The 25,969-nt window shown below is 39.0% G+C and overlaps 1 protein-coding gene across 1 annotated transcript; it reads left to right on the top strand.

Annotated features, from left to right (window-relative positions):
* Positions 1-1,405: 1,405 nt before the first annotated feature.
* Positions 1,406-24,782, top strand: LOC139722886 (helicase ARIP4-like; the record flags this gene model as incomplete). Its single annotated transcript, XM_071634166.1, has 9 exons — positions 1,406-1,605; positions 4,468-5,121; positions 11,838-11,986; positions 12,397-12,639; positions 17,742-17,965; positions 20,630-20,746; positions 22,060-22,249; positions 23,395-23,571; positions 24,667-24,782. Coding segments are annotated over exons 2-9 (1,725 nt in total), but the record flags the coding sequence as incomplete, so codon positions are not given.
* Between the last annotated feature and the right edge of the window lie 1,187 nt (positions 24,783-25,969).

Here is a 25,969-nt window from a genome sequence, read left to right as displayed (position 1 = left end):
GTTGCTGCCAGTAATTGCCAGCAGTTGCGCCCGATGCGCCGCCCCATTTATTTCCAAAGTGAAAGATAAAGCTACAAACCCCAGTTTTGGGACTGTAGAATGTCAAAATTTTCAAGCTTGCTCGCTTCGCTCGCTCGCATTGAATCGTTATGCCATTCCCCTAGTGTTGCTGCCAATAATTGCCAGCAGTTGCGCCCGATGCGCCCCCATTTATTTCAAAGCGAAATATGTATATATAGCTACAATTAAAACTCCAGTTTTGGAACTGTAGAATATCAAAATTTTCAAGCTCGCTCGCTTCGCTCGCTCGCATTTTATTGTTATGCCATTCACCTTATGTTGCTGACAGTATCTAATTTGTCGATCGTTTCACACCATCATTCCATAATCCATGTAAAGAAAACTTACAATGTTCCTCAATGACTGCGTTGTTGAATGTATCACATTCCGTAATGTATTGTAGTCCCATTATTGCTCACGCACACACGCACAAACATACAGACCGTCAAAATTACTTTATGGTTCCCCCCATGTTTCGACCCACCGTAGGCCACTTTACATATAATAATATATATATATATATATATATATATATATATATATATATATATACATATATATATATATATATATATATATATATATATATATATAATAGATGGGTGTGTGTGTGTGTGTGTGTGTGTGTGTGTGTGTGTATGTGTATATTGTGTAACATATGCATGGTCTAATCTTGAGCCCCCTCCAATGTTTGCCCCCCCAATCCAATACTGCTTCCGGCGCGCCTGGCCACTTGTATAGCGCACAGGTCCACTTTTCAGTGCTCATGGCTCTTCAAAAATGAAATGATAGATATATACCCGTATGCATAATATGTTCAAACATGAGCGAGAAGAAGTTGGCAAACAATAAACAAACATAATAATACTCAAATAGACAAAATAAAGAATAGGCCTACAACAATAAATTATGCCAAATTGTTCCGAACATTTGCATGCCTTCCAAAGTTGATAGGGAAAGACTTAGGAAGACACTTAGGAAGACTTTTAGAATACCGCTTAGAAAGAAATCCTGATTTTAAAAGAAATTTCTTCCTAGGAAGAATTTCAGAATACAATGGTCATGTACTGTACGCACTGTACAGCTTGCACGTCTTTTCGCTATCCCTCCGTATTTTGGCTCGATTGCCGCCATCTCTCGAACACTAGAGTGACGCAGCGAAATCTTCAACAACGGGGAAAGTCCGGTTTCAGCGAAATGAGGGTCGAGGATGTCATGTAAAAACCTAGCATGCACGAGAAGCTGCATGCATTATGAATGCATACGGGAGCTAGCCAGCGGCACGCAGCGAGCAGTACAGGCAGGCATGCAGCAGATGAAGGAACCGCAGCTGCGCAGTGCATATTATGCTGCTATGGTCTTCGGGGTTTTTCGCCTAGCGAGGCGAGAAGTGCATGCATAAATATCCGGGTGATTATGTGCGCAGTGGACATATCCGCGAAAAGCTACTACGTACAGCTCTCATCATACACAAGGCACATTGCGTTTTTGTGGTGTATCCGTATTTTAAAACGAGACTGATCTTCGAAGTCATGGCGGTGTGCGGTACGTAAAATTTTCATAAGAATGTTGTCTCTTTGTATGTGTGTATTTTAATGAAAAGCGTTTGATTTCGTGAGTTGATGAAGATGGTATGAGAGGATGATTCAACCTGTGCCAAGCCACACAGTCCAGTCACACGGCATTAGACTTCATTCAGGTGTCGGGGATCGTCGATTGATTGTGTGTACGGTGACACGGCCTCGACGTGTACCGTGTTATACAACGCAACGGGATTATTATGGAACACGGCGTTATGCAACGACCAAGGCTGACATTGTTATTGAGTTGATAAAGAACGGACGTGCGACTGTAGCAATTTCACTGAGACTGGGTGGCAGTTTTTCATATCGTAGGTCCTGCAGATTCTTGAACAAGTATTTTGCAATTTTGGTAGTAAATTGGAATGTGGAATCTACGATTCCATCAACCACAAATTCCTGTACCTGTGTTAGCATTGAGTGTGTACGGTAGGTAGCGGAGAATTTCAGTTTCATTCATTGACATTGCCATGCCTGGGCTGGCCCAGTAAGCACACCACACTGAGCTGAGCAGCTAGCTAATAATAATATTTTAGCAAATCCTAGACAGTCTACCACAAGAATTTCTAACCTGTTAACGTTAGAGATTACTCACTAGGCCTACACTACACTACTACTACGTACTAGTTCAGATGAGTTGTCTACACTCTAGTCTCTAGACTAACTAGAGTCTATGTCCTAAAAAAAGCTAACATTTTTATATAGTCTACTGATATAGATCTAGACTAGACTAGCGTCTACTTGTATTGTGTAGGCCTACTGTACTAGATAGAATCTATCCTAGTTAATATCATTAACATGATTAAGGGCAGGGGATGGGATAGAGAGTCTATTTACTTTCTACTAACTGTATTTAGCAGATCTGATGAATACAAAATGTAACTGTAAAAGTGGATATTTTTTGCGGGACTAATTTTTCACGCTTGACCGGGTGAGAAGACTGAAGAGTTTCATATGTTTTTAATTCCGTGGAATCAAGATGCCAAGTACAGGAACATACGGCAAGCGAAAATATTCGCACGCTTTCATTTTTGTGCTAGAAAAGTTTCTGGTTGCGCGAAATGTGCGAAATGCGCAAAAAATTTTCAATGTAATGACGCACCCCACTACCCCCGGACATGGGTGCGTCATGGTCATTTTTTGACTGACCACTCGGGGTTTTTGACGGACACCACAGTCACTTTTTTGACGGACATAACGCTGCAAGTGACGAACACCACAGTCACTTTTTTGACGGACAACACGTTGAAAGTGACGCACACCTCGGTCACTTTTTTGACGGACATCCTCGGTACATTTGACGCACCCCCGTAAATACTGAAACGATTTGTGCATACGTTTTATTCAAGCAATTTCATTTTCTTTTGGTTCGTACACATAATTTGTACAAGTTTCGGCAAGTTTCCCTTACCATGTAAGCACCGTATTGTCATTCACCGTACATCACGCTGCTGCTACGATATTCCGCACAGTAGTATGTATTCTGTGCATGCAATCCATACATGACAATCACATGTGTGCAGAATGCGCTGTGTGTGCGCGGCCATTGCTAGTGCGGTGGATGCATACTGCTGCAGCGCAGGTAGGGCATTCCCCACCATGCCACGCCACGGCATTCATATTCCCGCTCGAGTACTGCGTAACTGCAGCCAAGTCGCGGTACGTAGAGATTCGCACAGCTAACAGCGTTGCGCGCGCGTCTGGCCAGCTGGTCGGGCTATCCCGCGAGCAGAAAATGGCATGCGGCAAGCAGTTCTTCTGCTGCCGTTTCGACAGGAAAGATTGAACTAAGTTGTTACATCGCTGAACAGTCCCTGGTTTGAGATTGAGTATGCATGATTTCATGGGTTTGTTGGAGGGAAAATGTAAGGAGAAAGGGTGGCTTTTAAATTCTTTGCTTGCCAGATTCTGGCAAGCATTTTTTCCTCTTATTCCAAAACGCTTCCCGACTTTGATTTTCACTTGCCGCGGGAAAGCGCTCACTGTAATTTCACTCGCGGTACGTGTATCCGGGACCGGTAGCGTGCAAAAATGCGTGTTATTTTCCATAGCCAAGTGACGTACCATGACGCACCCCTCAGTCAAAATTTTGACCGACAATGATGGGATTTTGACGCACCCCTCAGTCAAAAATTTGACGGACAAAGCTGGTAAAATGACGAACACCTGGGTCACAAATTTGACGGACCAAACGAGGAAATGACGCACCCATGTCCGGGGGTAGTGGGGTGAGTCATTACATTGACAAGTGCATTATCACTAGGGTTCTCTATAGCTAGATCTACATTTGTAACTTATGTAGTAACTAGTTTCTAGAGAAGCACTTTGAGAGGGCAGAACTCTCACTAAGCAGCTCATTTCCACCACTGCACTGATCTTGTCTTGTTCTTCCATAGAGATTTCCACCCATACGCATGCATGCTGAATATCGCCTGATTTTCCGATATAGAGGCCTTTTTTCACGACGTCAACTTCCAGCTGTGTGGTGCGCCTCGACCTAGCAAAAACCTAAGCGCGTGCTCTACTTTCTGCTAGAGCGAAGCGCACCATGCAGCTGAGGGTTTATGATATTTCAAATGTTTTTATTATTGGGAAATCGGGTGATTTTACAGTATGCATACGTAGGCCTATACTATCTATGGAGGGAAATCACTGATCTCTATTAAAGAGCAAGATCATTGGTGGAAAGTAGCTGCTTGGTGGAGGTCTGTGTTCTCAGAGTGCTTTTTTAGTGTAAAATTTAATGAATCTCTTACCATGATCTGATTCTGTTGAAATGTTTGTTCTGAATTCTTGTTTTGTCTTTCTGTATCTTTATTACAAACAGGTGAAATGAAGACAGGAAAGCAACTCGGTGAAAACATCTAGGTAGCATTCACCTGTACAACACAACTTGAAGCAGGACAATAATTGACTCGAAATAATCTTTTCCCAGCTCCCTGTTATAACTGTGTACCTACGGCAGAAGCACCATGAGTGAAAACCACCCAATAAGTGAGAGTGAGTCAGACTCTGAGGAGTTTCTACCCCCTGGCCTCCAGAGCGATGCCTCCTACGACTCGGAGGGCTCGAACCCAGAGCCCGACAACAAGGCATCCTCCATTGACGATGATCCTGCCAGTCGGCCGAGTTCTACCACGCCCTCCCTGATGGAGGACGAGTACACCTTCAAAGATCCGCCAGAAGACGCTTTGCTGACGCAGTCTTTTGTGAGCATGCCAGAGGGTCTGGAGCCGCCGGGAGCGGGTCCCGAGAGCAACTCCTCCGGCTCGAAAAAGAGAGCCGCCAAGAGGCGGCGCCAGAAGAGCGGGACCGAGGCAGGTCCGAGGAGGAGGAAGAGGAAGGCGAAACAAGCGGCAGAGGAGGATGAGGAAGAGGAGGAAGAGGAGAAAGAAGGGGAGGAGAATGGGGAGGGAACCAGAAAGAAGAAGGGAAAGTCAAAGGGAAAGAACAAGCCAGCAAATAGGAGAAGGAATATAAAGTGAGTAATGCAAACTTTTGATTTTACTGTACTAAAAGTTGATGTGTATTTGTTGATTCTTTTTTTTTTTTTCTTATGTGTCAACCTTTCCGGCCATTGCACTGCGTCATTCTGGATACAGTGTGTACACGTACCTGTAATAACTTGAAATTATGTATCCTATACTGTATAATATATCTTCACTCATAGAAGACCTACACCCGTTTCATAAAACTTGTCATCAGTGACAACTGCCACATTTCTATGACAAATTTGCTCTCAGCCAATCAGATGCAAGGATTTCAGTAGCTTGTCACATCTACAATGACAACTTGTCACTGATGACAAGTTATATGAAACAGTCCCCAGCACATTGTTCAGATGTACATTTTCACAGCTTTTTATGAAAGAGACAGTAATGTGTGTCAAGAGTGACCCCAAGTTTTGTCGAAGTTCCCAAAATATCACTTGTAAATTACAAATTCAAACACACAACTGATCTGGCTATTTCACATAGCATTATTAACATCCCAGCTGAGTTATTTAGTTGTTTGATCAGGGACTACAAGGATAGCTATTGCTTCTCTGTTCATTGACAACGTCTTGAAACCTGATCAATAATGCATCTGCATACGTTCCTGTGGAGCCAATAACTACTCGAAATGAACAAAAGTTGATATGAACAATGTACATTGTAACACACGTCAAGAAATATCAGTCACTGTACACACAACAGTATGTTCAAAATAAACCAAGACACGCTGATATGATTCTAAAGCAACTTCTAAAGACAAAATCTTAAGTTTTTCACGCACAAATTCTTTTTGGCCTTGGTTAGTATAATTCTGTCTGCCTATGGTTCTACAATGTACCTCTCTAAGTATTAGACATTTCTTCATTCAGTGTTTAAAGGGGAAGGCTAGTAACTGATCAGTGGGAATCAGTGGAAATGCTGGGAGATGATTGTTCCAATCCTTATGGGATTCATTCAAGAGTTCATTATATCTATTGTTGTGTGAAAATGATTTGCTTCAGAATGGTCTCATATTCAAGTAATGTGCAGTTTAATGCTTCCAGGTTAGCGTCCCTGGTCAGTGACGGAGCATTAATCTGCACATTACTTGAATATGAGACCGTTCTGAAGCAAATCATTTTCACACAACAATAGATATACAATGAACTCTTGAATGAATCCCATAAGGATTGGAACAATCATCTCCCAGCATTTCCACTGATTCCCACTGATCAGTTACTAGCCTTCCCCTTTAAGTCTGCATTGATCGACACAACAATGTACAATGTACACAAGTTTTACTTTTTGGTACTGAGTTAGTGTAGTACTTTCAAGTTTTATATGCTTCGGCATGTTCCACTTGCCATTAAGTAAAAATAATGCATGATTTGACCAAATGACTTGATATTGAGTTGTAATCTGAGCTCTCAATTTGACATTTTGTGCTATAGCCCATGCTTGAATAAAATTGTGCAGAGTGTTTGCTTCTTTTACGTCAAACTTTCTCATCCCAAACATCCAAAATCACGTTAAGTTGTGATGTGAAGGTTCCTGTAGGTTTTTCTCCTCTCAGAAAGAAAGAAAAACAATGTAAAAACAGTATCAACAGCATGTTAACCCCTTCCTCCGAAAAGGTCAATAACACTGAATTTCGGCAGCTAAAGTAGTTCAAGACAAAAAGTGCCTCTCAAGGGCCACTGATGTATGGTATTGTGAACAGGTGTTGATAGAAACCTTTTTTTTTTCCATTATCTGGAAATTTGCCACATTTGCTGTGATATTTATGCTCTCATACAGTGAGGCCTAGTATAATCGTGCATGTACTCGAGTCACATGATTTATGATGCCAAGTTTATGCTCTTCATGAAGCATACTTTGTACATTACCAGAGCACATACAAAGTTGTGTAAGAAACAGGAAAAAGCTGTGTGACACATGTCAGAGAGTTGTTACATCAAGGTAACAAAACTCTGGCATAAACTTCAGTGATTCTGATACACATACTGTATGTTTGTACAGCTGGGTGTGCTACTTATCGATGCCTGAATTTTAACAGGATGTAGTACAAAGTATGAATACACTGTATCTTCAGTCATGCATTATAAAATGTATTTTTAGATTAAAGGAGTGGCTAGTAACTAATCAGTGGGAATCAGTGGGAATGCTGGAGGATGATTGTTCCAATTCTTTAAATGTGGGATTCATTTAAGAGTACATTATGTCTATTGTTGTGTGAAAATAATTTGCTTCAGAATGGTCTCATATTCAAGTAATGTGCAGTTTAATGTTTCCAGGTTAGCCTGCCAGTACAGTGACAGGGCATTAAACTGCACATTACTTGAATATGAGACCATTCTGAAGCAAATAATTTTCACACAACAATATATAATGTACTCTTAAATGAATCCCACAAGGATTGGAACAACCATCCCCCAGCATTCCCACTGATTCCCTCTGATCGGTTACTAGCCATCCCCTTTAAAAGGGCAAGTACCACAAGTAGGTTCACCACAACACAATGAATACACACAAACTACAAATTATGGTTAAATACCATATAAAGTACAGTGTAAGAAACTGACAGAACGTGATGTTAACTATATTTTATATGAAACAAATACCTGAATGCATGTACACCGTATTTTGTCTTTTGAAACTTGCATGGGAATTTTGTCCATTGAGACAGCAATTGGTAAAGTACAACTTTGCCTTTAATCTGAGGTTAACTCATGTGATCTGTAGTTTCTCAGCTATATTAGCTTTGGAATACCAATTTTTGCCTTAGATACAGGGGGCAGAATATTAGTGATAATCAATGCATGCAGTCTTGTTTGTCATTAATAGACCATGTAATGTTTTACCATTTGATGGGTTGCAAAAAAAAAAAAAAATGTTATTACGGCACAAGGTCACAGTGTGTGACCTTACAATTACATCAATTGTATAACATACACCTTGTACATGTAGGCCTCGACTGTTAGTAGGCGCCGTATCAAAGTGATAGGAGCATGTTGGAGTCGCACCAGTCCAAGGCAAAATTTTGTCTGTAAATTTTTGTTGCAGGTACATTTTTATACAGATATCAATGTAGAAGTGTTCGAGTATATAATTGCCTCATGCGGTAAATTCATTAAGTGATTTTTTAGATATTACGATAACCATATCACCAATGGAGATAACGACTTGTTTTAAGGACAATCCCGCACCAGTTAATAGTTAAGTCTGAAATTTAAAAAAAAAAAAGGAGTAAAATTGTCAAAGCACAATAGTGAAAATATGATCAAAATCAGCTAAAAATTTGGGAGTTCAGTTTAAATTATGAAGTTGTGAATCTTAGCTAATTTTCACTAAACATCATGCAGTTGAGTGTAAGTTGCTGATGACAGCAACTTGCTAAATAGTTTACACACAAAATATTGAAATTTCAAGTTTTTTATTTCTTTTTTTTAATGCAATTGTCTCCTATGCAGTATCAAATCCATCTGATATCTGACTGATCATTATTTTGAAATCATTCACCATTGGATAGCATTTTGTTTTCTACTTTTGTAGCAGACAAATTGGATTTTCTTAATTTTTTTGTTTGTAGGTGATCAATGGAAAATTGTGAGGCAATGATATGATCAGCTCACTCATGGTAACAAAATGATCAACTGTTTGAGAATTATTTTGCAATTAGTTACCAAATCTTGACAATTTCATTACTTCCATATTTTATGTCCAATTTTTATTAAGTTTTATTGTTTGTCTGTAAATTGTTTGTCCTTTTGTTTTAAAATATCAAATAATTTTTGGTCCAGAATAGTCATTAAGTTGAAAATACTCCTTGATGGTGTGTAAGTGCTACTGAGGCAAGCTGCCTCTGTGTGCAATGCATTGACGGCGTTGTGACGTGCAGTGAAAGGCCTTTTTCATTTGTGCTGCCAACCCTTATGTAAGACTTGACGATGGCTCTTACACAATCAGCCAAACTTGCATAACTTCAAAAGTGCATATCACCTGTCTTGAATCGTAGAGGACCAGTTGCTCTTGGCACAAGCAGGGAACCCTCAACTATCTCTAGAATACTTCTAGCTCTAAACATGACGATATACCTGTACTTGTACATGTAATGACTGCAGTCTTGCAACCTCACAAGGGCTTGCCCAACAGGCAGCAATTTGATTGATGAACATGAAATTTCCAACACATTTGATGTTTAAGAAAAAGAAAAATGGGGGGGGGGGATATCAGTACTTGGTAGATGGCCACTGATTAATGCTGTATGATTATGTGCTCGTGCACTTTGCTTAACTTGCCTCTAGTTTTTTCATCAGCTTTAAGTAATCCATATGAACTTGATCTAGTTGTAAAGTTTTAGCCAGCCCACTCAAGCATTACAAAGTGCCTCCTAAGGCTAACAGGAAGACCAATGTGACACAATGGGGATTAGGGGGATTAAGTAATCTTTTGGTCATTGAAACTTTATACAATCTAGTTTCCAGACATCTGAGCCAGTCAACAAACAAAGCACTTCAGAGCATGTAAATCAGCAAACAATACAGTGTAAGGGTTAAAAGTTAAGTTAAGTCAGTTGTGAGGATCAAAACACAGTGGCTTCAGGGACTGTACAGTACTGGTTTGAGGTGGGGATTCATGTTTTGAACATTCCTAAGTGAGATAATGAGAAACCTCTTATGAAATATGAAAGAGCATGAAATTTTAAGAAGGATTCAACATTTATTTGATGAAAATTGGTTTTCAAATGGCTGAGATATCCGAAAAAGTGATAATACTAAAAGGTGACAGGCCACGCCTTTTATAAGGATCTCTTTGTTTCACCTTGTTTTTGGATATCTCTGCAATTTCAAAACCGATTTTCAGCAAATAAACTTGTGATGCCCTTTAGAATTGCATGCTCTTTGATATCTCATAGAGTGGTTTCTGAATATCTCACAAAATGTTTAACGCTAAAATCCTTTAATCAGTGTAACCTCTTTCATTTCAAGCACAAGTAAAAATGAGGCCTGCATATTTTATCAATATGTATCCTTCTTGAGATGAAAGAGCATTACTTTACGCACTCTGTTTTTTTGAGTGTGTTTTTTTTTTTCAATCACTGAATTTTTTTTTTTTAATAGTATGTATTTCATGATTTTTGACATGGTTATACCAAAGATGGGGGGGGGGGGTGCACAGCTGCAAAACAAGGGCATGCCTAGGTGCATGTATTTATAAATTCTGTTTGAAAGGTAAATTCTGGTTGTAAACATAATCTTATTTGTCTCCATCATTATGGGTCAGATATGTACATGTAAGTGTAAACATTATGATTATATGTCTGGTATGTGTTTGCATAAGATTTTTCTTGACTTTACTGATGTGTCTGAATTTTTATCCTTTGTTCAATAACAACTGTACAAAAACAATCGGAGGACAAAATTTACTTGCTCAACATTAAAATGATATAAAAAAGGAAACAAAAAACAGAAACCAGTAAATGAAGATACCCTGTAATATTGATGTTAATCAAATCAAGAAATTAACTTTTAGATACAGATGTTGGTAATGGCTTTCATTGTTCACGATCTGACACTAGTTTTATATGACATTGAGTCTTGTGATGTACAGCTTTAGCTGTATGTAGAAAGACAGGGCAATTTACTTGAACAAAGGCGTTTTCATCCCAGACAGTGGTTCCATGGAGCCATTATGACTTGGTTATCAGTCACATTCCAAGAAATTGTGTTAATCACCATAGTTATTATCTTTTATCTGTTCAATCCATACATATCGATATATCATGGGGTCAAAGTCATGAATTTTGAGTTCTATGGGACTTGAAACGGTGTATGATTTTTATCCACAGTACAGTACTGTGGTATACTATGTAGGTATGTAAGTGTGCAATGTGTATCTTTTGTCCAGATGTGTGTGAAGAAGAAAATTTGTCCCTCAACTGCTGCATGTGTATGCTACAAATGTACATTCAAGTCAATTTATATGAAATAATAACTACTTACATGTAGCATCAGCACAAAATTTATTTCAAGATGCTTGATGATGAATTACAACTCCCCTTCAATCAATGATTGAATTCATATTCTGATGCGAGAATCAGGATATTACAATGGTATGGGAAATTTGAATGGGATGACATTAGGAAATATAATAATCATGTGCCAAATACACTAGAATGTTAATGTGCATAAAGGCAAACATGATCAAGACCATATACTTGTAGATTGGATATGACTAGTCCACTAAAACTTGTTTTCCTCCCACTTTTGCCCTTGTGCATTCTTAAAGGGACATTCAGACGATTTTCATAATTTCACATCACACTACATAAATCGACAACTCAATGTATGTACAATGTATAGATTTATGGAATTTATTGTGGTTCTTGAGCAGAGAAACAATACTATACATACTACATATATTTCAGAAATGTACCAGTGTAATTCCATTACAATACCGCTTGCTTGCGAGTTCACCTGTGTATGATCTATGCATACCTTCTTCTTTTGTTCTGCTTCCTTGAGCCCCAACTCATGCATTCTTATGGTGACTCTGCCATGTCATCATCCTTGTTCATTGCAATTTGTTCTAAATTTTGAAAATATTCATATTCTTCATCCCAATTATCACAAAAATTTGAAACTCTGTCCTTGGTATAACAAATTTATAGTTGTTCAAATGTAAAAATCTTAAAATCATCCGGAGGTCTCCTTTAACGTGACAGGTCATTCTTACGGGAGGACCAGCTGGATACGGAAACGCTGAATGCCCAGAGGGAGGAGGAGGAGAGGAAGAAACGGCTGGAGGAGGAAAGGAAGCGGCGGATGGATGAGCAGAAGAGCCAGAAGACCAAAGCTGCATCTGGTCCTGCTGGTGAGTAACTAATGCACCTTTGAAGAAGCATTTTCCAAATGATATTATATGTGGGGTCTAGGGCAACTACCCTCTGGGCAATTACCCCAGACCCTTCCCCTGACCCTAACCCCAATCCTAATCCTGTATCCTAACCCTTACCCAAACTCTAACCCTAATCTGTACTCTAACCTTACCACTTGCCAGTATTTAGCCGGTTGGGGGGGGGGGATGTAATTGCTCTCGTGGGGTAATTGCCCTGATACATGTGGTGTGGAAGTTCCCGCTTCTATACATGGCTGACTTTTAGACCTACATCCATCCTGAAAAAAGACCCTCTCATATAAGTCTGTGGATGCTTGGATAGTCCATCCCACATTCAGACAATATGGTGTTTTCGAATTTCATAGTTACGGTATTTTGTTTTGCAGAAACGCTCGAAGAGGCTCTGGCTGCAGTCTCAGCCACCATTCACACCCTAGCCCAGTCGTCTGAAGAGGCAAAACCTGGGGCTTCCTCTACTGACATCCCAACCTCCTCCGCCCCCTCTTCGTCAACCTCCGCTACCGCCGCCGTTGCTGCCACCGCCGCCGCCGTCCCCACCAACTCAGAATGCATCCTGGTCGATAGCGGCAGTGAGAGCGAGCGAGATGCCAACAAAACATCCAAACCAGGTGAGCAGAAATATTGATTGCTTTTTGGTGTTTTTCATAAAAAGACTGTACTGCCTTTAGCTATAACTACATATCTGATCAATGTGGAATAGAAGATGTCCTAGAAAGGGAGATAATGGATTTATGTTGACTGGCTAGGTACTGTCAAGGTGCAACCAGACAGTATCATTACAGAGCATGTTTGTGATTTTCCATCCAACAACTCTATTGCACTCATTTTCTGTTAGTGCTATAAGGTCATAGCAGTCAGTTTCTGGCCAGCCAATATAATTGTCTTTACTGAAAAACTGGATGATTTATTCCTCAGCTCAACTCTTTATTCTTCAGTGATGTAAACATTTAGCTACTGATATGCATGACATACATAATCCGTCTGGGCATGATACAGATGTACTTCGCAAGTGTAGTAGCATCGTTCAAATGTAATGAGCCTTCGCAAACACATGCTGATGAGTTATACAAAATTTTTCTTGTAATCACACTGTTAATAGTAACAGCTGCTGACAAGAGACCATCAAAAAAGTGTCTGAGTGAGTTTATGAAAGAGTGGGATATGTTACGTAGAGCATTGTGACCTGCTGATTTTATATTCTGCATTTCAAAAAATTAGAAAATAGTTTCCACAAGTGAGTAATTTAGTCATTTGTTATATTGCTTATTATTAAGTAATTAAACTTATCTTGAAAGACCATGGAGGATAGTGCATTGTCTGTCAGTAGAGAATTGTGCACTTCATTGTATCTCAAAATGTGTTCTTATGACACGTCGATAGTCAGCTCTTGTATATCTGGTGAGTAAAAACAAATGTATCTTTTGGATATTTCCACAATAGCTGCAAATTAGTTCATGGAATTGGATACTTTACACAATGGCTGGAGAAATAGATTTTATAGAGGAACTTATGCAGAGAATCAACCTACAAAATTGACTTTAGGAATTAAATGTGAAAAAATAGCATACAAATAGTCAAATGTTCAAATATGCTATCCATTTGGAGACGGGTTAGGTGGTAAAATTTGTTTCAGTGCCTAATATGCCTATCATCATTAATCCAGAAACAGAGGAAAGTGAGTGTACTAGCAGTAGTTCACATTATGTTGCCATGCATGTAGCAACTATGGATGAAACACTCGATAATCAACCACATTTTTACCCCCAAGTACACATAAATGATACCAGTGATAACACACAGAGGCATGTTGGATTAACATGACAGCAATGTAGATTCCTCAATGCAAAATGGGAATATACACTCTGCTGTTTGATTTGAAATAGCAGTGTCATTACACATTATGTCTGGTGCCCACTGTTCATACATTTCATTGGAGGAACTGCCAACGCATACATACTCCTATGATAATGTATAGTGTTACAGCTTGTTTATAGTACTGTTAGTATGCAATGATAAGGCTATGAGGTGATTTTGGTGGGAATCCCCCTGGGCTCACTCATTGTTCGCCTGTGAAAAGAGCTCACATCAGTCACGGAAAAGGAAAAAAAAAATCACCAATGTGTAGTGTTTGTGCATTCAGTTCCTGATGCTGTGAATTCTTCTAAACTAGGAAATAGGTTTTCAGCAGAAAAAGAATGTCAAGCCCCATTGTTGAAACTGCGACATTGACAATTAACCTTGTTCTGTAGACGCAATGAACCACTGGGGTGTCTTATTGTTGCTATCTTGAAAAGAAGCTTTATTGTCTTGTGACGTATAGCAGGAATGATTGTTATATCAGGATTTTTTTTTTCCATTCATTTGATTGTTTGGTAGTAGCACAAACTGTGGATAGCACAATTGTATGTGTACAGTGTATGTAACCCCCCCCCCCAACAAAAAAAAAAAAAACACCCAAAACAAACAAACAAATGAAAAACAGTAGTGTGTGACTGGTGAAAGTGAGTGTCAGTGGGAAAGACTGATCAGTTTGAAACAAAGCAAAATCTTTCAGCGACTTGAAAGCAAAATCTTGATTTTAAGTGAAGCAATTTGAATTTTGTGATGGCAATTTTTTGTAGCAGATAAATGAATAAATGTGATTTTAATAAATTGCATGAAGTAAGAAGACATGTTTTGTCAGATTGTACTTGATAAATGCATGTAATTCAGAGAAATGTGAAATATGATTTTAAGAAAGAAATTATTCAATGTATTTGCCTAAAGTTATATTTTTGTTTTTATTTTGTGAACTTTTCAAGTCAACCAGTATCTTTTAACTGATCACCTAGCAAGAATATTTCCTCTCCAAACATAAATGTCTTGTTTTTGTGTCCAGGGTAGAAAAAGAAAAGGATAATAATTCTGTCTTATTCTGTCATATTGGTTTGCAGTTGCAAGTTAAAACACAATCCACATGCAAAATTGTCTTTCAAGTTTCAATTCTCAAAGTATCTTTCTCATGAAAAATTATGAGATTTCTAGAGCATGTCATGGATAATGTGCGGGGGCGTTATTGAAGACCTATTCCTACTTCAAGTGAACAACCACAACAGACTACAGTTTCATTCTTCTCCCCCTTCCACTCGTGCGTGAATAGATCGTAGTCATGTGATTTTATGTGTTTCGGGTCTTATCACATGAATTTTTTTGTGAACTGCATTCTTTTATAAACCAGTGAGACACATGATTGCAGTCTTTTCAAAACTTGAGAAATCCTTCGCCTTTGTTTGGCTGTTCTCACGTCAGACATGGACATGAATGCTATTGCTGTTAGAACTGGGAGCCAATTCTTTTATCGTGGGTGAAGTACACACACGTGTGTGATTACACCCATGATCAGGAGATGTAATGTCAGATGAAGAGGGGTAGAAAAGGGATTTCCCCTCCACAGACCCACGAAATGTACATTGTGTGGTTTGGAAAACTACCAGTTGTGAGTGGAATAGTCTTGGAAGTGAGAAGACTTTGTCAAGGTTATATTTTTTTTCTCTTTTTTATTTATTTTTTTTTTTTGCATGGTTGAGGGGATACTGTACTGTACAGCAAGATATTTTTCACAAAATGAAATTTTTGCGAATTGCAGCCATCAGCCTTTTTTTTTTTTTGCGGCATGAAATTTTTGCAAACTGCCACTGACATTGAATGCCTGCAGTGTAGACATGAACTTTCGTGTGCATTTTAATTGCGCGAAATTCACAAAATTAAAGTGCACATGAAATTTTCTTATTCTACAATATCTCTGGACATATAATGTAGTTATAATGCCTGCATTTTCTTCTTCCTCTTCTTTTTAATTTTAACTTTGTTTTATCTTTTCTTTATCTTTCCTCTTCTTCCACCATTGTCTTTCTTCACTGTCTTAATTTCCCCATCCCCTCCAACTCCTTCTACCTTCTTCCTATCTCCTATCTCTCCTTCTCCTCCTCTTCCTCCTTCTTCCCCTTTCTCACCCCCTCCTCTTCTTCTTCAAGCAGCAATAGCTCCAATGTACAAACTAACATGATTTACCCCAGATGTCATTCAAGGCTCATAATTAGTCTGTATTCGGCATTCATGCACAAATGTGATATTGAAGATAGCAAGATTTGAATATTTATAGACTCCTCAAAGCATTGAAATTATGAGGTGTACAAAATACATGGAATTTCCTTGTGAACCAGAAGTGTTACAAAAGCGAGTGGCTATTTGCACATCTACTCCGTGTATGTACAGACACGGAGTAACATGTACCACATTATGTACAGTGATATCACTTGGCACAATCTCTGGTATTCATTCTGATCCTGTCACAAAATCAACATGATAAAAAAAAAACATAATGCTGTAGGGAGATGAGCAAACAATGTGTGATAATTCTTACCCAGAAAAGAAAAAAAAAAACAGTTCCTTGACTTTGCCCAGGATATATTTAGGCACAGTACAATGTACACTGTAGCTATTTTCACATGTATGCGGTAAAATTTCACATAATAGTGAAAGCAAACTAAACAACAAAAGGGAAAAAAGGGAGCACATCATAGTTCTCAAGATTAATTTCATTTTTATATAGCCCTTTGAATGCATGCTTGCAATAGATTTGAACTTGACATCTAAAAACTCACTTGTTTCATTAATGTCAATCATCCACTGGTAAAGCACATCTGAACATTTATGTTTATGGAAAATGTGCTATGTAAATATATCATTATTATTATTATTATTATTATTATTATTACTACTACTACTACTACTACTACTACTACTACTACTACTACTACTACTACTACTACTACTACTACTGACATATACATGTAGCTCACTTTGAAATTATGTAATACATCTTCCATCTGGTATGGAGCAGAAACTAAAACATCCAGTGTGCTGCAATACAACCCTACACCCAAATACTGATGTTTGATACAATGTATGAGCATGTGATTTTATGTAATTGAGATTTCTCCAGTTTTCATTATCTGTGAACACTACGCATGACTGCTAAAGCCTTGAACCATCTAGAATATACATAGTTCATACTGGAAATTAGTAGCTGGAGCTACCTGGATATTAAATTGCTGCCTAAAACTGATAATAACAATCCAAGGTGCAAGTTTTGCTGAAGCAGTAATGTGCATCGTGAGGAAATATCAAGTCAACCTTGGGTAATAAGCAGCATTTGATTGACCAGTCTGTGGATTGAGACTGAGGACAGTATGATGAAAGCTTTGCTTCGAGACAAAATGTAACACTAAGAGGGATGGTACATTTTCAGCTGAGATTGTGTTTGAGGTTTCCAACATATTTTGATGATATTTTTTTTTAAAGATAATGAGTAACCTTTTTATGAAATATGAAAGAGCATATAATTCAAAGAGGAATTCAAAGTTTATTTGATGAAAATTGGTTTTATAATGGCTGAGATATCCAAAACAAAGCAATCCTAATAAAAGGTGGGGCCCACCTTTTATTAGGATCACTTTGTTTTACCTTGTTTTTGGATATAGCAGTCATTTCAAAACCGATTTTCATCAAATAAGCTCTGAATTTCTTTTAGATTTTTAGGCTTATTATTAAACATTTCAGAAAGTGGTTTCTAAATATCTCGCAAAAAAGTTAAAGGCTGAATTCTCACAATACTATACCATCCCTTTAAATTGTAAAGTGAATGTCTTATGCTGTGTTCTTCTTTCAGAGAATGAGGTCATTACCATCAGTTCAGACGAAGAAGTGACCCTGGTCAGCGACAACAGTGATGAGGAGGCCGACATGGACGAAGGGAGCAGCGGCATGCACACCAACGATGAGGCCAACGTCCCCGACGCCCAGGGTCTCATCCTGGTCAACGTCAACCATCCGCCGGACGAACCGGACATCTTCCTGCCTGATCACATCGTCCGAGTGGTCAAGCCGCATCAGGTGAGTAGATCGGTTAGGGTGAGGGATCGTTAGGAAATTTGATACATCCTTTCGTAATTCTGTGGATATTCCTCCTACATCAGTTTGCCTATTTTTGGACAATTTAACCCGTTGAAGACTAGTCCAGAGTAAATTCGGGCAAGTGTCTATGGGAAATGCATGTTGTAGCAATATTGGCCCATCCTCAACGGGTTAACAAGAAATTGAGAGTACTTGATTTAGTGGACATGCCTCTGTCTCCTGGTAGTTACTATGCATGAGTGGCCCTGAAAATAAATCCAATGGAAATGGAAGTCGGATGAAGCTGAAACATACTGGCAATAATAATAGACACTAGTTTTGTACAATCAGTATGTCTCTGTAATAATTACAAAGAGAAAAATGTAAGTAGTCTAAAAGACTGACAATACATGGTAAATCATTGATAACCTCTACCAAAGATGCAGAAAGAGTGTCAGTTGCCATTCTAATTTCAAGATTTGTGAAGGGATGAGGCTTCTTAGTTATGTCATGGGATGTTCATTAACAAAGTTTTGGATCAGTTAGTTGTATACAGTGAGGCACTTTCAAGCGTAGATTGGGGAATGCTTGAAGTGTGTTTGATGAGTGTCTGATTTGGGGAGCTACAAAGATGGGGTGAAGACTGGGTTTGTGAATTCAGCGCAATGAGTTTTTTATCGAATTGTGCTGCTAAATGATGAATAGCACTCATTAAAGGTGAGACAGTATGGAACCTGTCTCAGAAAATGATGGATTATGGAGAAAATTCACATGACATTCATTCAAGTGGAATACTATCATATGCATAGTCAAATATGTTGTAATGTTTCTGCTAGAAAATGTGACAATAAATAGCCTCTTTCAAGACTTTAAAGTATATTTTGTGGAGGTAGGACACTACAGTAACTTATTACAAAAAAGGAGGAGGGATAGAGTGAGGATGAATAGGAAGAAAGTGGACTCCCGCGAGGTTGTTAAGTCTCAATTTTGCATGATGAGTAGAGAGCTCACAGTAAGAAGCAGACAACTCAGTCCTTGTGCTGCTACATAGATACTGGGTTGCCAACTGGGACGTAAAATTGCAAATATCCTCTCTCACAATTCACTGCCTCCTAAATAATTGGGCCTGAGCGTGGTCTGCGTAGGGAGCTGATTTCCTTTAATAGTGTCAGAGCCCTGATGTACCAGGACAGATGCATTCAGGCTGTTAAGTGTTCTGAAGAAAGACCTCGATCTGTCCTTGATCTCGGACAATTTCTAGCAGATTTTGTTGAAAGGAGGAGATGTACATGTATATTTACAAACAACCAGCTCTGTGCCATACACTGCTCTATTAAACAGCACTGGCTCATGTCTGTAGGAGTACCAGACCACATGCTCTAATTCAAATGAGTGTGTAGACTTTTGTGTTTGGTGTTAAACTGTATAGAAGTACTGTGGAGTATAAAACTACCATGTGCTTAGCGAGTATTTCTTCTGTCAAGTTCCTAGAGTCATAGTGCTATTGACGGTTGCTCTTCAAATTTGTATCTAAAGGTTGTCTATGTACTCTGTTGGGAAAAAAAGAAAGGGTGTGAGGAATTTCTAGAAATAAGACTGAGAGGAGCATTCTTTTTGATTCTGAGTCTTTTTTTTTTTGTCTTGGCCATAAGATAAAGATTTTTACTGAATATGAATAACTCCTTGGGAACATAGTGATAATTATTCGCCCACCTGAATTGGCACAAATATACTTTGATGAAAATTAGTCCCATATGTGCAAATATGTGTGATATTATCTCAATTCTGTATATCCTAAAATGGGGTTGAATAAACAGTTGTAACTACATACCATTAGTCATATGACAATTCCTGCTGTGGAATTTCATGTTTCCTTTTCATAGAGTAGCATTTTGACTGAAAGGGTGAACAGATACCTTTTTTTTTTTTTTTTTTTTTTTTTGCTTGTCCATGTCAACATTATACCAATGTTATTATCATGGAGAGAGTCCATGAGAAACTAGAACACCTCTGTTTGCTCAACATTGAAAATGGGTCACAGTGCAGTGAAAACAAGAGACAGTGTGTACGCATATAGATCTAATTCTAGGAAATGACAGGAAGTTATGTGTGCAGAAACGTTGAAGTCAGTGAAAACCAGTGTGTTGTGTTGACGAGAATATCCTGTGTGTTGAATACGAGTAGCTCACACATGATTAAAATGTATGTTACATACAGGTGTGTAGGTGAATTTGTGACAAATGCACCTTCACACTCGTATACAATGTAATCATTATGCAGCGGCAGTGGTGTCATGATAGCGTGGAGTGAAAAATTATGAATGGCCACTCAAAGCACATACATGTCATCACTTAGTGTCAGCAAGGACTTAGAATAATGATGAAAAGCTAACCATGTGCACCATCTTTGTAATAGCCACACCTTAATACATATCCAACATGTACACTCTGCCAATGCTCTATAACGGAACATTCTTGTTTAAAGGAAGTGATGTTTTGTAAAGTGTGACGATTCAGAGCATGTTGGAGCAAAGTGTAACTTCACAGCATTTGCAATGATGGCATTGAAATGCTGGGAGGAGTTGCATATGAAAATGAATATTGTTGAAGGTGGACTTCAGGTAGCCTTGCTGTTACTGTTCTTTTTCTTGTTACACATGCACAGGTTGGCGGCATCCGTTTCTTGTACGACAACTTGGTGGAGTCTCTGGGCCGCTTCCGGTCCAGCTCCGGCTTTGGCTGTATTCTGGCTCACAGCATGGGACTAGGCAAAACTCTCCAGGTATATAACTCTCTCTCTCTCATGTCTGTATTTGTCTGTCTGTCTGTGTGTTTGTTTGTGTCTGTCACTTTGAATGTCTCTTTCCTTTTTCTTATGCTGCCACAGTGTGTATGTGTGTCTCCTTCCCCCGTATACACCATGAAAGCTCTACCAATGTTTTTCCTCTTATTTTCTCGTGCTTAGAACCAACACAATGAGAGTGATATGAAACAGACCGAAGAAGTGAAATGAAATGAAAATGAAATTGTGCAAGTCTATCAAAAGCACTTCCTGTGGATGTTTCCCAGAATTTACAAATTGATGAGATATTTTTTCCTGTCCTACCTTCCTTTTTTCAACAATAGCGCAGCCCTTAAGCTGTTTATGAGTCATATTTTGTTTTTAGTTCATTGAATGCAAAGAGCACCTTTTCATATTCTGTCAGAGATAAATTTTATATCCAGTTTCCTTTCAGAGAGTTTGGAAAGTCAATATTTGAATGTGAACAAACAGCTTAAAAGACCTCAATTTCGTTGCTTGGTTTGGATGCATGGGCCACAAGAGTATCTTTTGAGCTTTCTCTTCTCATACTGAAGATACGTAAAGATATTTTGATAGAAATTGTATTTCCTCAATCATGTAATTGTAATGTGATATGACTTCCATAGAAAAACATATTGCAGGCAGCTATTATTCAGAAATGGTATTGTGTATTTTGACAGAAGGAAAGTAACTAAAAAAACAAAAGACATTGAGATGGAGGAAATGTTAAGAAATGGTGCTTGCCTGGGATCAACAGAAAGTGTCAGATCCAAAAGATTGGACATGGAAGACGGAATTGGGGTATATGCTATTTTCTTCGATGATGTGTGCTGAGAGCCTCAGATATTATACAAATAATGCAGATTGGACTTGGCATTCGTAGCAATTATGCACCACAATATGAACTTTTGAATAGTTCAGATTTCATAAGGTGAAGCTGAATGTGTTCTAGACAATTTTTGATTTTACTAATGCACAACCTAGCAATGTGCATTATTTGTTTTATAAAATGGTAACATGATTTCCATTCTGTTGCACCAAATTTAGTGAGATTCCCAGTGCAGCAACAGTTCCAAGCTAACCAAAACGGCACATTCAAACAGTTGCAATGAAATTTTAATACACAGGCAATGCAGCTGAGTGCAGACTTGCGGTTGTTAGTACTGGGTTTTTTAAAATTTGGGGCTGTAGGCAAAATAAAAGACTGATTATGTGATAGCTTTTGAACCAATCAGTTGATTAAGATCCATTTCTCATTTTTATAATCCCATTTAACTCCTTCCATTCCACAGTGTATCTCCTTCATCAGTATCTTTATGAAGCACACACAAGCTCACACTGTGCTCTGCATCGTACCAATCAACACGCTCCAGAACTGGCTGGCCGAGTTCGACATGTGGTGCCCCGAGAAGGACCGGCACTTCAACGTCTTCGTCCTCAATGACTCGCACAAGACCACTGCTTCCAGGGCGAGGGTCATAGGTCAGTATTTTAGTGCTTTCTATTAAAAAATAAAACTAAAAAAATTGTCTGAATTAGCTTTTTGTTGTTGGATCACGTCACATAATGTTGTGAAGCTGATGATTGAGCATATATCAATTGTATCAGGAATTTGATGTTGTGAAAAAAAGTTCCAAGTTGGCATCACTATTATTGCTGTATTCTTTGACCTTGGACTAGGTTTGTTTTTCACATATCCTGACTCCTGTCAACTACCAGAAAAGAAAGGAAAAAAAGGAAGACATTATTTTTTTGATGTGTGGTGTTATGCCTCAAGTCCATTTGCACTGAGACAAACTATGCAGGGGTTTGGGGTATATGAGCTCCTTTGAAAATGCAGAGAAAAATTAAACTTTGTTTAATAGTGTATTGATAAATGATGCTAACTACTGTGGTGTAAGCCATTTAGGTCACACTCTGCTTAAAGACAAAATTATAAAACTTGATTCTGCAACATTGTCATGATTACCAGTGTATGGATATACAGTATGTACATTTTTGTCAAGTTTGATTGTGAGAGAGTCAGAGAATGGCTCTGATGTGGGCAAAAAGAAATGATGGGATTGAGATGCATTACTGGCCACATGCCTTTGAACATTTTGTGTGTGTTTGTGTGTGTGTTAGAGGGGGCTGCATGCCACTTAGGGGGTCAAGGGTGTCAAAAGATCCACCATTTTTTCAGGAAGAATCTCAGAGCAGGACCTAAATTTAGTCATGGGTTTTGTTTTGATTTTAACTACCTGTGTTTTTTCCCAATTTTTTTTTCTTTCCTTTCTCCTTGTTTTGTTGTTGTTGTGTTGTTGTTGGTGTTGTTTTCTTGTTTTTTTTCTTTCTCCGTTCTCCTTTTTTTTAGACAAAGTGGAGGCTGCAACCTTCCATAGTTTTGTGTTCTCCTCAAGACAGTTTGCGATTGCTTAGGGCCTGTAACTTATCTTCATTGTTGATATAGATTATGATGAATTAAATGAGCTGAAGAGAAGAAAAGCGTACACATAATCGCACATCAGAGAAATATTTGTGTCTTTATATGAAGAGTACACATACTTATGCTAAATGCATGCATGCTTCATGACATTGTCGAAAAAGCAAATGATTCAACCGCTACCTCGCATTTTTACTACTGTCAGGTGAATGGCAAGAGAGAGGAGGCGTTCTGCTGATGGGCTACGAGATGTATCGTCTGCTGGCGCGGTCCAAACAGACAGCCGTGGGGCGGCCCAAGAAGAGGTCCAACAAGTCCGGGAAGTCCTCCCCCCAGGTTATTGACATTGACGAGATGGAGGCAGCCGCAGACATGGCCATAGGTGAGGAGGAGGAGGGGGAGGAGGAAGAGGAGGTTGGAGATGGAGGAGGAGTGGGGAGAAGAAGGGGAAGGGAGAAGGAGGAGGAGGAGTGGGGAGAAGAAGGGGAAGGGAGGAGGAGGAGGAAGAGGGAATGGAGGAAGAGGAGGTTTGAGATGGAGGAGAGGGAGAAGGAGGGGAGGGGAAGAGGAGGGGGAAGGAAAAGGGGGAAGGAAGAGGAGGGGGAAGGAGGGGGAGGGAGGAGGAGGGGGAGGGAGGAGGAGGAGGGAGGGAGGAGGAGGAGGAGGAGGAGGAAGAGAAGAAGGTGGAAGAGAAGAAGGCGCAGTAACAGGAGAAAACAAGAGGAGGAAAGGGGTGAAGGGGATGTAGAGGAGGAGGAGAGCTAATGCCACCTGCAGGAGAGCAAAACAGTAAAAGCTGGGGAAGATCTCAATCCCATAAGAAAAGCCAGGGAGATGAAATATGAGCAGAATGGGGGGGTGGGGGGGGGGGGGATACATGAAAGTCCAAGTACTGTAAAAGTGGTTTCTTTCGCGTACAGAAACTTTCGCGGTTTACATCGGTGCCAACTTTTTCGCGTGTGTTTAAATGATAGCATTATAATCAGCGAAGAGTTCAAAACATTTTCGCGTGATGTTAAATTCGCGGTTCAACCTCAAAGCGCGAAAAGCGCGAAAATAAAACCACCGCGAAAGAAACCACTTTTACAGTACACAGTATCTTCCTCTGCTCTGACAAGAGAAAGAGGACAGCCTCTCTGATTTAGGAATTATCATCTGCAATTAAAATCGACTTTGATGTGTTACTTTCGGCAGCTCTGACTGTCTGATCTTTGCTCTCTCCCATTTGATTTTATATCATGTTTATATGGTGTTTTATTTATCAAGTTGTTCATTTGTTCATCCACTCATTGATTAATGAATTCATTCATTTGTTTGTTCCTATATTTCATTCATCATCTTTATGTGTGCATTTATTTGTATTGATGATACTTCTGTACAAAATTGTAGTTGGAAAATTTGATCTGGTTCTTGAAGCTGAGAAACCTGTAAGCTAAGAATCAAATCTGTGCTGTCTCTTCTCACTTTTTTTCTGAAGACATGAAAAATGCACTGTGCAATCCTGGTCCAGACATGGTTGTGTGTGATGAGGGACACCGGATCAAGAACAGCCATGCAGTAATCTCACAGGCACTGAAGATACATCAAGACAAGGTAAGCATATTAAAGTATATTTAGCCTTTAAAAAATTGCATACATGACTGAGTTATGCCTGTGGCAAATTGGCAATTTAGCATGAGCAGTAATCATTGATGACTGTAAAAGTAGGTATTTTCACACTACTAATTTTCCACACCTGGCGGTGAAGATAAGTTGCATGTGTTTCTTATTCTGTGGGAATCGAGACACCAACTACTGGGAACATTTTGCAAGCAAAAATATTCGCGTGCTTTTATTTATGTGCTAGTTTCTGGTTGCGCGAAATGCACAAAAATTTCAACACTGCAAACATTTCCACTTTTTCAGTGTTTTGGTCAAAAGCATTCCCCAGGTCAAGAACTATGTCAGCTAATGTAACGTGACCATGTTTGCTACCGATACTGTGCTGTATGAAAGAAAGTCTTTTTTTCTTCTTATTGCTTCTTAGCCAAAACTTCTTTTCTTTTTTTTTTGGCATTTCTTACAGAACTTAATTTTGACTGAAATTTGGCATTAATTTTTTTGTTTTCAGTGTTTGTGTCACTAAGGGTCCCATCAATTGTTGAGCATGTAGAGTAGCAAAATTTAAGAAATTTGCCCAGAAATGCCAGGGAGGATGATCCTTACCAGTCCTAGCATAGGTGTGGTGGGTTATGTAGGACTTACCCACCATAGTGTTTGCGTGTATGTGTATGTGGAAGTGTACATATATGCATGTGTGAATGTAACCAAGCACATTTGTGTGGCAAATATGTCAGAAATTTGATAACCAAATTTTCTCGCATGTCATTTTTTGCACCTTTCATTTGCGCATGTTAGATAGCATATTCTTTGATACATAGTCTTGATATTGTTAGACATGTTATGATCAAGAAGGCAACGCTCAAACACTGGTAACCGTCCGACGGTCCCCAGGCCAGTAAAAACCAGTGTTGGGCCAGTAACTTTTCGGGAATTGCCAAATTCATTGGTCCGACATGACCAGTTAAAAGATAACATCGTCGTGGCCAGTTGAAAAAACAATCAGGACCAGGAATTTTTTTAGTGCAACTGATTGACAAATTGCCAATATTGACATAAATACATGTAACATCGAATAATAAGTGTTAATCAACTCAATGCAAGAATTTCATGAATTTTGAAGGACCATAGAATTTTAGGTTTGGACCAGTAAAAAAATTGGAAACTGAGTGTCTTCCGGT

The sequence above is a fragment of the Diadema antillarum genome, unplaced genomic scaffold, assembly GCF_040938485.1.
Source record: "Diadema antillarum isolate AM-2024a unplaced genomic scaffold, OU_Dant_1.0 scf00000176, whole genome shotgun sequence".
In the NCBI taxonomy this organism is placed as follows: domain Eukaryota; kingdom Metazoa; phylum Echinodermata; class Echinoidea; order Diadematoida; family Diadematidae; genus Diadema; species Diadema antillarum.
The sequence above is the reverse complement of the archived record's forward strand: the minus strand, read 5'-3'. Positions and strand labels throughout refer to the sequence as shown.